The sequence below is a fragment of the Laetiporus sulphureus genome (assembly GCF_001632365.1).
Source record: "Laetiporus sulphureus 93-53 unplaced genomic scaffold LAESUscaffold_8, whole genome shotgun sequence".
Lineage (NCBI taxonomy): Eukaryota > Fungi > Basidiomycota > Agaricomycetes > Polyporales > Laetiporaceae > Laetiporus > Laetiporus sulphureus.
In genome coordinates, this window is record NW_024468517.1 from 1 (window position 1) to 12,865 (window position 12,865).

General features: G+C 51.7%; 3 protein-coding genes across 3 annotated transcripts; 2 read left to right on the forward strand and 1 right to left on the reverse strand.

Annotated features, from left to right (window-relative positions):
• Positions 1-1,295: 1,295 nt before the first annotated feature.
• LAESUDRAFT_647583 (UROD/MetE-like protein) lies at positions 1,296-3,098 on the reverse strand (the record flags this gene model as incomplete). Its single annotated transcript, XM_040904061.1, has 11 exons — positions 1,296-1,422; positions 1,485-1,684; positions 1,749-1,829; positions 1,888-2,075; positions 2,134-2,202; positions 2,262-2,358; positions 2,420-2,491; positions 2,551-2,619; positions 2,674-2,693; positions 2,760-2,818; positions 2,881-3,098. The coding sequence occupies 11 exons, from the start codon at positions 3,096-3,098 to the stop codon at positions 1,296-1,298; spliced, it is 1,200 nt and encodes a 399-aa protein (XP_040766825.1).
• Positions 3,099-6,575: 3,477 nt separating this feature from the next.
• On the forward strand, positions 6,576-10,902 carry LAESUDRAFT_722787 (Zn-dependent exopeptidase). The gene is made up of 21 exons (XM_040908274.1): positions 6,576-6,726; positions 6,786-6,925; positions 6,994-7,102; positions 7,158-7,174; positions 7,228-7,839; positions 7,915-8,097; positions 8,150-8,221; positions 8,286-8,474; positions 8,528-8,612; positions 8,669-8,805; positions 8,861-8,952; positions 9,010-9,253; positions 9,324-9,358; positions 9,421-9,496; positions 9,549-9,619; positions 9,678-9,736; positions 9,795-9,941; positions 9,997-10,139; positions 10,197-10,319; positions 10,376-10,450; positions 10,514-10,902. Exons 1-21 carry the CDS (start codon positions 6,693-6,695, stop codon positions 10,661-10,663), a joined length of 2,793 nt encoding a protein of 930 aa, XP_040766826.1. The 5' UTR covers positions 6,576-6,692; the 3' UTR covers positions 10,664-10,902.
• Positions 10,903-11,223: 321 nt separating this feature from the next.
• Positions 11,224-12,807, forward strand: LAESUDRAFT_712239 (uncharacterized protein; the record flags this gene model as incomplete). Its single annotated transcript, XM_040906888.1, has 6 exons — positions 11,224-11,684; positions 11,737-11,831; positions 11,892-12,066; positions 12,122-12,296; positions 12,351-12,446; positions 12,505-12,807. The coding sequence occupies 6 exons, from the start codon at positions 11,224-11,226 to the stop codon at positions 12,805-12,807; spliced, it is 1,305 nt and encodes a 434-aa protein (XP_040766827.1).
• Positions 12,808-12,865: the final 58 nt, after the last annotated feature.

Here is a 12,865-nt window from a genome sequence, read left to right on the forward strand (position 1 = left end):
CACCGAACACATCCGCGTTGTCGACAACAGGCGCTGCGAAGTCGACCTTTGTATCGACGAGACATTAGCTTTGTCCGGCTTCGACCAGCTTCCCGTGAAATCGTACCTAGGACGTGGGCTTTATCGAAGATACACACTTCCTGCGACGTCGTTCGAGACATGCCCTCCCAAAATCAACAATGATGCCCTGGTCATCGCAGGTGAACATACCGGTACAGTGGCATTTGTAGTATCAGGTGGCGAGGGGACATGGTTGTTACGGCCGCCTCAAGCGAAGCTGCCTCGTTGGAGGTCTAAGAAAAAGCCGCGTCCGCAGCCGGTGGAGATCACGGTGTCGTATAATGACCTGATCTATGTCTTAAAAAGACAGTAGTTAGTCGTCTGTACTTTGTCACGAGCGCAAATAATGAGTCATAATCTGCCATCTATGCATATCCTGTGTGATAATAAGTTCCAAAGTGCCTTCTAAAAGACAAAGTATGCAAAAGTGTGGTTGCCCATCATATATCCAAAATCTGTGACATTAATTGTAGTGTGCGTAAATCCTTGTGTTAAATTCATGAAATAGACATAAGATTTGCCCTTACGATATGGTTAAGCATATTTTATAATCCCATTATCATTTACAAATGCCCAATGTGTAAAGCAATCTGCCGGTTTGACAAATAGATACCCAATTTTTATAATACTAATTCACATTTTCTTTCCATTTTACATGCAGAAAAATGGCCCCATGTCTGGGGTGAGTGGCAGGCAAAGAATCTTGTTTCTTATACTTGTAGACCATGTCTGGAAGTTCTTCCAACCAACAGCATCTTGACATGTTCAGCATTTCCCTACGACCGCATGTGCACGGTGAGGACCAGACCAGTAGTCATACATTTGTGTGACGAAGCTTGCCGACATTGATGGAAGCGGAGGATAGCAGACATTGGCCGAGATGGCTGTCACAGCTGAAAGCGATCGTATACATATGACCTCGGAGCGACGGTGTGCAACAAGTTGATACACAGATGACCTGCGGGGAGAGATGGAGAGATGGCTGATCCTGCGAGGCGTTGCTCGATGCGCGGCTAGCTAGCAGGCGCGTGGAAAGCTGAACATTTCACCTTCTGACACGACATCACTTCTGAGAATGAGTCGGCGCTATGCAAGCAAGCAGCCGACTCACAGATGCGAGCAATGAGCTAGAATCGGCGTAACATTTCTCGCTAGCAACAGAAATTCACAGCAGACCGCAATATGCATAGTGTACAACCAAATGGTCACTGAGAGACCCAATATTGACATCGCACCTAGGCGTCCGGCCAAATCGCTTTGGCCGTGTCGACGACTAACTGCAGCTTGCGCACCACATGTTCTTCCGTCACAAGATTTCCCTCCGCATGCGACGCAAACCCACACTGCGGGCTGATACAGATCCTACAATGTCATGCCGGAATAGCATAAGAAATGGTCAAATACAATCAAGACGATGGACGCACTGGTTCAGCGCCTCTTCCTTGGAGCGCTTCTGATCCCCGTTGGCGATCACCTCCGCTGCTTCGTGCACTCGCTTGATCAGGCCTTCTTTGTCCTCCATCTTGGGGAACTTGCTGGAGACAATACCCAAGACGACGGACTTGTTTCGCGGGAGCCAACGGAGTGGCTCAAAGGTTCCTGCACGTTCGGTCTCATACTCCAACTGCACATATCAACCATCAATATCTCTTTTCTGTCCCAGGATGGAGGCAAATACGGGTGCGCACATAGTAGGTATCAGCAGGAATCTCCTGGAAGAGCTTGATGGCGATGCGGTCATATCCACCCTCACTGAAGTGGCGTCCGTCCTATGAACACAATGTATATCTAACTCTTGTATGCTATGCTGCACGTGCCAACACACACCTTGAAATTCCCTCGACACAGATGTATACCGACGGTCATGTCCGCGGGCCGTCCTCTCAGCAAGTCCTGGTATACACGGCAGTACAGGTTGAGCAGAGCTTCGTGATCAACGCCCTGCTCTTCCATGCCCTTGAGCATCTTCACGTCACAGAAAAAGGCGAGGAGCGGGTCGTCGAACTGGATATTTCCTGTAGAGTAGAATATGCGGTGAATAGCGACAAGACACTGAGCAGAACGCATACGCACTGCACCCTGCGGCATAAAGGTCCTTGATTTCTTCACGATACGCTTGTATGATGTCCGCAAAGTATTCCTCTGTCCAACATGGAGAGAAGTTACATTGACGTCCACATCGTCTGAGGTTGACCACCCACCGTCATTCTTGTAAACAGATTTGGGGTACGCGTATGGCCCGTGGCGCAAGTGGAACCATTCCGGAGCACACATAGTAATTTTGATGTGGCCATGCTCCTATGGATGCCAAAGTAATCATCTCGCCATCTGCGTGACGTGCTCATGCTCAGAAACGCACCTCCAGCTTCGTGAGCTGCTTTAGCGCCTCATATTGGTCAACATAGAAAGGTTTGATACGCTTCAACTTGGACTAGATAAAAGTATTTTGGGATCAGGATAACGCGTAAAAAGAAGCCGCAGTCATCTGACCTCGCACAGATAAGACGCGGCAGCCTTGAAGCTATGTTGCTTGAAAGCGTCTACATCAGGCACGTAATCCTGATCATCACAACTTTCAGATATTGTATTATAAATGCTCACAGCCCGACTTACCATAAACCACTCAATTGGTACTTTTAGGCAACACGCAATTGATCAGTCTTGGTCATTGAAGCTGTAAGTCGATGGATCGGACGAACCGACTGGAATGTATTTCATTCCCTCAAGGTTGTCGAACACACCATCATAGAACATGTGTCTATAACGCGTGTCGTCAATCAACATGTTACAATGAAGTATTGTTCAAAACGGTGGACGTACCTCCTGAATTCGCCATCCGTGATCGCCTTGATCCCAACGTCTCCCTGCATCTTGATGATGCTCCTTATGGCTTCATCTTCAACCACTCGCAGTTCCTCCTGAGTGCATTTCCCCTCGTCCAACTCCTTTCGTTTCTGGAGGAGAGCAACAGGCCGCTTGAGCGAACCAATGTGATCCGCGCGGAATGGTGGGTTGAGTCGGGGACTTGCAGTAAACATCGAGATTTGCTCAGTCAAGCAAGTAGCTTCAACGATAAAGGGCAGCGGATGTTGCGGCTGAAGAATGCAATCGCGGTTTTTATCGAGGGAGGCACATGGGAGGATGGATTATCCTATAGCATGCTATAGTCTTGTGGCAGCCCCGGTGACCAATAGCACGGTGTGATATGACCATCTGCCACTACTAGCGGCTTCAGCGAAGCAAGACCGCTGTTTATGAGCATGGAAGAGAACGCACGCTCAGCCGGCATCAGGAAAACTCAATTACAGCTTAGGACACTTTGATCCGCTTGCCGTCGCCAAAAAAGACAGTAAGTTCGAGAAAGTCTCAGGGCCTTCCTGTTTTGAACTTTTTTTCTGGGTCGGAAGCTTCTTATTGTGCACTTATTGGTCAGACGAGGATATCCGGAGCGTTCCTGCGGAGGATGAAGGAATTGTCTCGTCTGCCCACGGGAGACTATGCACAAGCCAATACCAGCAAGAACAAGTCAAAAAGGAGGTTCTCGAGTCACAAGTCGATTTGAGTTTTTCCTGATGAGAAGTCATGCAACGGCCGCGAAGGACGCGAACAGTGGCGCGTCCCAGACTCCCAGGACGCTGCCAGTCTTGAACGTTTGAACTCTCGCGTTATCTGAGGGTGATCATCATCACGAGTCGGTCCACCGTTCAAATGTTCAAATGCTCACATGCGCATCTCATTGTCCTCTTTTGCATGAAAATTCGTTGAGATTTCCGCCATCCACTAACCGGACCTTATGAGGCACGACGAGTTCACTGTCGTCTTCGCTGACAAGGATACAAAAACTGGTCACCCAGCAATGAGAACGTTAGAGGTCATGGAACCTCGTAAGGGTTCATTCGAGTCGCGGAGAACAACGCATCAGGAACGTAAGTGAGTTGTTCAGCTTGCTTCTATGTGTACTCCAACGAGCCGCTGCAGCAGCCCCGCGTAAGTTCTCGTAGATGATTCTATGTGAGAGACTGATTCTCAGGACAAGCCAAATGCCACACCGGGGTGTTCAACAGATCCAGGTACTACGAATTTGAAAATGAGATCCACAGCCATCGTGAGTACCCAGGTCTCTGTTCACATTGACATTGGTACCAAGAACATGCACTGATTTTGAGTTGATCGTTGGACAATGTGAATTGCTTTCCGACACCTGTATTGTTACTATCGATCGTGACCATCGTTGAGTTCAAGGTGCAAAATCAGGCTAGCGGTGCACTGTGCAAACCTGCCAGGCCACCGCATGGCTGCACGACGATCTATACTATGAATGAATTCGACAGTCTGTCCTCGTTGGTACCGTAGTCTGTATTATTGTCAGTGTCCACCGAACCGGTTTCTTCACAGTCAAAGTTTCGATAGATATCATGGAACCACTGGCTTGTCAAGCATTGATCATGATCTGACCTCGGTCAGCACTGATAGCACGTGCCCTGAAACACGGCTCGACGAATCTATAGGGGTTCCTATTTGCCTAACCTTGGAATATATAGGCAACAATCTGCGACGTAAGAAGCCAAGATACCTCTGCAGCAGTACTTCTCAGCGCATCTCATATGTCACGATGTTGCAGAAAAACTCACGAACGGCATGGGTTTTTGCAGCTCATTATTTCGGGAGCAGTATAGAACGTGCATGTCCGTTGCAGTTGAGCACTCTGGCATTTATTTGCATATATCGTGACCAACTCATCTCCTGTGTCGAATAGAGTGGTTGTAAAGTCGTGCAAATGCCCCGAACCAATTGTTTGTCACCGTCCCCCCAAATGACTGTATCCGATGCTGCGGCCGAAACGAGCGAGCCACTGCGAAGGACGTAAGCATCAATAAAATGTCTGGATATGCGAATGCGTCCGTGCTTTAGTGCCACAATTTTCAGCGAGCCCACCGCACTTCCGGGTGATCACCCTGTTCTGCTTGTTGTTTTAGACGAAAGTAATAGCGCCGAGTGCTTTCCCACCAATGCCACATTCACTCCAGAGGTCGAGGACTGGAGTGAAGACGCATGAGGTCATCAGGACAGCAGCGTGTCAAGGAGCGCTCCCTGAGCGACAAGAAGAACCGACAATAGCCTGATGAATTGCATTGGTGCGACGACGCCATTTCGCGGGCAAGTCGGTATTGGTAGCGCCTCGTCTTTACTGGAGCTTCTATATAAATCCATAGCCCAGCGCTTTTCGCCCCTGCCAGTCAAGCAGCGGGCAGCGAGTAGCCAAACAGTTGACCCTGCATATGCGTGATCTCGAGCCGACGAAGCTGCGGCCCAGTGCGTTCATCAGTGGCTCTAAATAGGTCCCTATACAGCGTAGCGAATTGCGCTCTTTGCGATGACTTGCCTCCGTAATTCCGGGCATCGGACGCAGTATGACGCGATTATTGGCTTTGCATCAGCAGTCATTCCGAGCGTCGGCGACCACATACTTTGACACATTCTAGCCTTGGACGAGCGCATCACTCCTCGGAGCTCTGAGGCCTACGCATGGTAAAGTTCTGTCATTCGAGAATCCAGCGCATTCGTTCCTTCTAATTTCCAAAGCAAGGAGCTATGCTGCAATTAGAACACACCGGCATCACTGAACTGCGGAATGCTCATTGCGCAAGGTGCGCATTAGAATGTCGTGAGTGCACGTCTGCTACGTCGACCACACTCGACGGGATCTAGTAGTTGATTCCACGCGACTGACACCATGGAAATGATCTTTGTCTATCAATAAACACTGCAGTCAACGAAAGCGGGAAGCCTGGCATAAATACGCACGCTTGTGATTGAACTGTTAGACTTCAATCTGAGATTAGAGCAAACGTCTCGCTTGATTTGGAGGCAAGACCTAGCATCTGAGTTTGCACCTTGAGACCACATACGTAAGAAGAGCCTTTGTCGCCCGAATAATGTCACAACCGAAACAACGACCATCACGCTGTCTACAGGCGGCCGAGATACTTCAGCCCTTGCGCAGTGTCAGCTAAATTTCCAGTTGTAACCACGGTATCTTCCAGGCATCCGAGGTCATACACATAGCAGCATCAAAGCACAGGTCACTTGCGGCTTAAAAGCCGTTGTAAACCCGCTTGGCGTCCCCACGAGCATCGGACGGCGGGCGTGCATCGTGAGTACGATCAAAGATCCAGTACGGCTGGCGATAGACGTCGTTCGCGATTATGACGGCGAGATTAGCACCCCCACCATCCCGGTACGTCAAGATGCTGAACAGATACCGTCACAGGCATCCGGGTGAGCAAGTAGGTAGGATCGATGCGGCAGTGGATCAGCAGTAGTTTCAAGAGTGCCAACGTCGAGTTTTAACGGGTGCCAGTAAGCGCGAACCTGTGGAATGGAAATGCACTGGATCAATCGCAAATGCTTGATGCGGTGGAGGAAGCGTTTGAGTAAGGATGGCGAAACGAGGCGTAATAGACGCTCGAGGTCGCGAGTCGCGTGGAGGCGCAGCGCAGCACGGGAGCATCCGAGCCACCTCTCTCTGCCTCCCGATTCCATTCCATCTCCTCCAATCTGCCATCTTCCGTTTCTAACCTGCCAACTCTCCGAAACGCCATCCCAGCAGCCCTACGTCGGTTCGCCATAAAATGGCGAAACCTTTGAGTCCAACAATCCCGGATCGTACGTCCGCATGTGTCTCGTCATGTCCGCAGAGCTCAACGGCGAATGCGACGAAGCAGCATCTCTCAGCAGGCCGTTCGACAACGTTGGCGGACCCCCCAAGCTCTTTCATACACTCCGCCAGGAACAGAACTCTGTCCTCAGTCTGGCCGCCGACGCGAGTCACGTCTACAGCGGCAGCCCCACCGGAGATATCTCCGTCAGTCTCGCCCCGCCAATCACGCTATCGATGTTCGATACTGAATGATCGGATCTGTGCATGCGCAGGTATGGGACAAGCACACGCTCAAACTGAAGACCTCGCTCAGAGGACATACTGGCAGTGTCCTCGCCCTCGAGTACGCCCCTGACAAGGAGTGGCTCTTTAGCGCATCTGGTGAGCATTGCGCGACTGTCACCCTCTCGCTGGTCATGCTGAAGACACTACACAGGCGACAGCACAATACGTGTATGTCGTAGTTGTATACTGCGCAATAAACTCTCACCTCTCCTTCACCTCAGATTTGGAGCACGCGGTCTCTCTGTCCACTCTATATTCTCAATCCGCACGGCGAAACTGATGCAGGCGACCTCTTCTCGCTCGCCTGGTCTCCTGCGCTTCGGACACTCTACATCGGGTGCCAAGACACGTCTCTGCAGTGGTTCACCTTTCCCGTATCGCCATTCCCCTCTTCAAGTTCGTTTGCCTCCGGATCGACGTTCCTCGACTCGCCCGACGCCAGCGGGCGCTCCACACCAACACGTCGCGTGCACAAGTTCTTTGACAGCTACCCGCAATACCAGCGCCGCCCCGCGGATCTATTCGCACGCAATCCGACGTGCTTGGGCTGCTCGAGTGGCTCGCCTCCTCCGACACCTCCGTTGACGTCATCCTCCCTACCGAGCACATCCGGCTCGCCTTCGAGCTCAACGCAAGCGCTGCAGCGTCCCTTGATCATGCTGCAGGTACCACCAGCAAATGTGATCTACTCCGCCCACTACGGATATATCTACTGCATGGCGCTGGTCCCGAGCTCGCGTGAAGCTTCGGACGATCCGCCCTTCGGAGCGGAGGCAGATGGCGAGATGCGCGATCTACAGCTCGTCACCGGAAGTGGCGATGAGACTGTGAAGGTGCGTGTGCACTGAGCTTAAAGTGCTGCGCTTCTGGCTAAATCTCGGCGCTTCGGTTTGATGACATAACGATAGCTGTGGCAATTGGCTCCTGGGAACCCAACACCGATTCTCCTGCACACGTTCGAGTGTTGCACAGGTGCAGTGCTCGCGGTCGCAGTGCGCGGTGAGACGGTCTTCGCTGGTTGCCAAGATGGGCATGTCAAGGTCTGGGACCTTGAGACTCGAACTCTTGTTCGCATTCTCATCGTGGTTGAGGTAAAACTACATCAATGTGAATCGCATGCATGGTTCTGACTCGTCATCCTAGAATGTGGACATCCTTTCCTTGTCACTACTCCATTCAGACTTATATGTATGCTCTGCCAACGGAGAAGTACAGGTGCGCCTTGTTTAGCGTGGGATATGTACAGCGGTTGACGTGGCGGGTCTTACGGTCTTGGTAGCGCTGGTCCTCCCAGTTTGATTGCACTGCATCCTGGAAAGCCCACGAAGGAATCGTCCTCTCCTCAATTGTAACCAGCATTCCATCTTCCCCATCTGCCGATGCCGACCTGCGCGAATCGGACACGACAGCATGCTCTTCCCCGGCCGTGTTCGCTTTGGTGACAGGCGCGAACGATGATAACATCAAAGTGCGTCTTGAGAGCACGCTGTTGACGTTGCAATATCCAACAATGATTGTCAGATCTGGGAGGTCGAGCCACCGAAATTGAAGCTGCTTAGTCCATTGTCCTTGACATTTGATATCGATCTCGGCGACGCAAGCAATGGTGGGTTTCTTGACATTTGTCTCCTTTCCTCAAGAAGCTGATCGTCTATACGGCAGAAACAATGGTGTATGCCTTATCTAAACTCGTCTCGATCCCGAGCGTCAGCAATTCCCTTGCGCATCGGGAGGATTGCCGGCAAGCGGCGATCTGGTTGCGCAAATGCTTCACTCAGCTCGGAGCTGTGTCTTCATTGGTGTGTTCCTGCCGTGTCAAGGTTCTCATGATGCTCACCAATCATGAAACGACAGTTACCGACTGGTGACAGCACAAATCCCCTTGTCTTCGCCACCTTCCAAGGGACGCAAACGAAGCGCAAGCGTCCGCGAATCCTCTTTTACGGGTTTGTCTAATTCCATACGCGGGGAGACGATCGCCGCTGATATGCGTCCTGCATCAGGCACTACGATGTTATCGCCGCTTCTCACCGAGGATGGCAGTCTGATCCCTTTACGTTGACTGGACGCAATGGCTATCTGTATGGCCGTGGCGCAACTGATAACAAGGGCCCCGTCGTGGCTGTGGCGTGCGCGGCCGCAGAATTGCTCCGTCGACGTGCGCTTGATCTTGATCTGGTGCTCTTGATCGAGGGTGAGGAGGAAGCGGGGAGCGGAGGATTCGCTGAGACGGTACGGAAGAACAAGGTTCGTAGCTCGATAGCATGCTCTGTGGCAGTGTTGGCTGACGCTTAACGGGAACAACTTCGTGTGATAGGATGCAATCGGGCCGATCGATGCTATTCTTGTGAGGTATGTTACGTTGCACTCCCGCGCACTGCGGATCCTCGCTCATATAGGAATTTGTGGACCAGCAATTCGACGTGGATTGCGGAGGACACGCCTTGCATCACGTATGGATTACGCGGGGTGGTGCATTGTCACGTCGAGGTGAGGAGCTCGCTTGCCTCGGCTCTTCATCGGGCTTATGGTGGGTTTTCAGATTTCCTGCAAAGGACCCGATCGGCATTCTGGCGTGGATGGAGGAGCTACGGTAGAACCTATGCTGGACATGTAAGTGCTCGGTAGGTCTAGCGAGATGCTGAAATAGCTGATCTGTCCTGTCTTGTAGGCTCAAGCTCCTCGGCACCCTCATCGATGGGCAAAATCGCGTGACAATACCCGGATTCTGTGAGTATGCCTGAGATTCGTTTGAATCGCAAGGCTGAATAATTATGTTCTTCCTCAGATGACAGTGTGCACCCGATAACGAGAGAGGAGGAGCATTTATACTCGGTGCTTTCAGGGATCACGCATACGCCAGCATCCTCACTTGCTGCACGTTGGCGCGAACCGTCTTTAACAGTGCACAATGTCGAGGTATCTGGTCCACGGAGTATGTCATCTTATGGGAGAAATTGGGACATACTGCTTACTTGTCTCCATCGCAGACTCGACAGTCATACCTGCGACAGTGAAAGCTCATGTCTCCCTGCGCATCGTGCCGGACCAGGATCTGAACACTGTCGCGAACGCCTTGTGTGAACATCTTCAGTGGTCCTTTGAGAAGATGCACTCGCCAAACAAGCTGAAGGTACCGTTCGCGGTCTTCGCTCGTTGTGATCAACATCTGACTTCGCTGGTCCTGCAGGTCCGCATAGACCGAACCGCGGACTGGTGGCTCGGGAACCTGGATGATCCGTGGTTCCACGCACTTGAGGACGCAGTGCGAGACGAGTGGGGGCAGGAGCCTCTGCGGATACGAGAGGGCGGGGTGAGCCGTTAGATCTTGAGTACACGTGCATGTCAGGATGCTAAGTATTTTCGCAGTCCATACCGTCCCTTCCGTATCTAGAGAAAGAGTTCTCCTGCCATGCGCTCCACCTGCCAATGGGCCAGAGCTCGGTAAGCCCATCAGGGTGTTTGTTCTGTATGAGACGGTGCATGCTCATACGCCCTTCACTATAGGACCAGGCCCATTTGCCGAACGAGCGAATATCCCTGTCGAATCTGCGCCGCGGCAAGCTGGTCGTGGAGCGCTTTCTACAGAACGTGGCAAAGCTAGAACCGTCGCATCCTAGTGTTGGGAGTCCCGAGAATCTGGACGGCTCTCCATAGCCTTCAGACTGTCAGACGTATCGTGCAATACGATATGACGTATAAGCCCTTTCTTCTTCCACTCTCTTTCGCTGCTATCGGTACGTTCCAGTCGTTTGCTCTACAGCATTGCTCATGATACCAGAATGTAACATCTCTCATCATATCTTGTTGTCTCGCATCTCATCTTTCATCACGGACTCTCGGATTCCTTGTAGATCTGTGTATTGTAAATTAGAATGAAATAACAGTGTTTTTGTGGATTGTATGGCTCTGCTCGTGGGATCACTGCGTCTGAGCGTGTAGCCACACGCGTGTCTATTCGACGCCACTAACGCGTCACGGTTGTAGATCAGGTGACCACGCTTCGCCGCAGATGCGGCCGCTTTGAGCCGTCCAAGCTCCTTGGCATCTGGTACTACATGCTAAGCCATATGGCGCGGAAGTATATCTGAACAGGGAGTGAAACTCTTGTAGATCTAGCGGTCAGCCTCTGACGGTACGTTTCGGAGCGGGTCACGCGTTCTGACTTTCCCTCCTGAAAATAGTAGCTTAGTGCACGCACCCTGTTGTTGAACGAAATGGCCCTCCACATGAGCACGATTCTCTCAAAAAGCTCTTCGGAGATCCTCTCACATCTCTCCCGCATCCGCTCGTCTTTCTCCTCCCAGATCACGTTCTTCGCGCTCTCGGTTTCCTCTTCTCACGATGCGTCAGAGGTCTCTTCCCTGGTATCGCACTTGACTTCGCTCACGGAGCAGTCTGTTGGATGTCTCTCATCTCAGTTAGACAATGGAATGCTGTCAAGGGAAGGCGCATTCAGTTGCTCTGTGGCGGTATTCGACAAGAGCAGTGCTACCCCTTTTCGGAGTACTGTCCCCGGCAGGCAGGCCGCACAGGTCGGACGATGGCATTCGAACAGGAGAAGCGACGATAATGGACGCGCGGATGCTCCCAGTCACAGGAATGGCCTTCACTGGGACGATGTCTGGGCCAAGAATAGCCGTGAATATGCTCTTCCGCCCGAGATTCAGTCTTTGCAGTGAGCACAACCTGTTTTGAGCATATGACCCCGTGCAGATTATCATGAAAAGACGCGATGATCTAGACACTGTAATTTACTTGTCCGATGGGTCCCCGGAAGGTCTGTCAAACGCGCTTCATACTTTACCGGTCGCGACCAGCATCGGTAAGCCGCTATTCCAATCTTCAGTCAAACATGTCGCATTTACTCGTCTCGACAAGATAGGTATGATTGGCGCATCGACCCCGTTCATCACCGGAAGACCGTACACACTGTTCCGGGGAAACTCCATCTACTCTTCTGGTGCTGTCGGACTGTGCTTGTCATCCCCGTCACCATCGCGTTCCCATCTTGCCTTCCCCGGACTGCAAGCGCTGACACCGCCTATGATTGTGACAGAGTGAGCTGGCGTGTCGGCTTCCTTCTCGAGTGGCTTTCTGAAACGGCCTCGTCAGATCTGAGGGGAACCTCATACATTCCCTGGATAACACTAATCCGACCCGGTTGCTTCTCGCAGCAATTGAGCGCGCTCAAAATGGGCTTGAAGAACAAGAAGCAAGCACTAAGGCCGAGTGGATCTCTAAGGAGGACCAGTTCTATGTAGCCACGTTGTCAGCTTTGAGCAATGAGGTGCGCTCACGTATAGCTCGACTCTGATCCAGCAGCGCTGACGTCGCCATGCAGCCGCAACAGATCTGTCGAATCACCTCTGGCGACCCATCTCGAGGAACACTGGCATTGGAGGGAGATTTTGCGCCTTCCAAGGGAGCTCCCGTGCGGGTTCGTATGCGAGCTCATCTCATTCAGCGAATACAAAATTGACGTAGTGTATTTCAAGGTTTATCAGCAACTTGCGAACACCCACTCTAGTCTTCTCTCACAAGATGCCTCAACGCAGGGCGAATCTGCGATATCACGGACTCGGTTCACGCTGAGCCTCGCCGTCTCGCCACCCGAGGCCGCAAATATGTCGCCATCTGTCACAAGTGACGATACAACTATTGTTCTTGAGGACACATTTCTGGCCGCGACAGAGAATGGCTTGCTGATTGATCGTTATAAATGGCAGCTTGGGACTTTCCGAGAGCGTCCATGGCTCTGCAGGGTGCCAGGTGCAGTAATGAACATGTGCTGGGGCTGATATTAAGGGAGACTGTATGTGGATCAGTTTATTCTGTATGTATTAATCTAAGCGCATC

What these genes read in the sequence shown, in the direction of transcription:
- LAESUDRAFT_722787 (XM_040908274.1), top strand. Translation starts at nt 6,693, where the DNA reads ATGGCGAAACCTTTGAGTCCAACAATCCCGGATC. An exon ending in ATCGATGCTATTCTTGTGAG is followed by an intron (nt 9,359 to 9,420) that starts GTATGTTACGTT and finishes TTTGTGGACCAG; the next exon opens with CAATTCGACGTGGATTGCGG. An exon ending in ACTCGCCAAACAAGCTGAAG is followed by an intron (nt 10,140 to 10,196) that starts GTACCGTTCGCG and finishes CTGGTCCTGCAG; the next exon opens with GTCCGCATAGACCGAACCGC.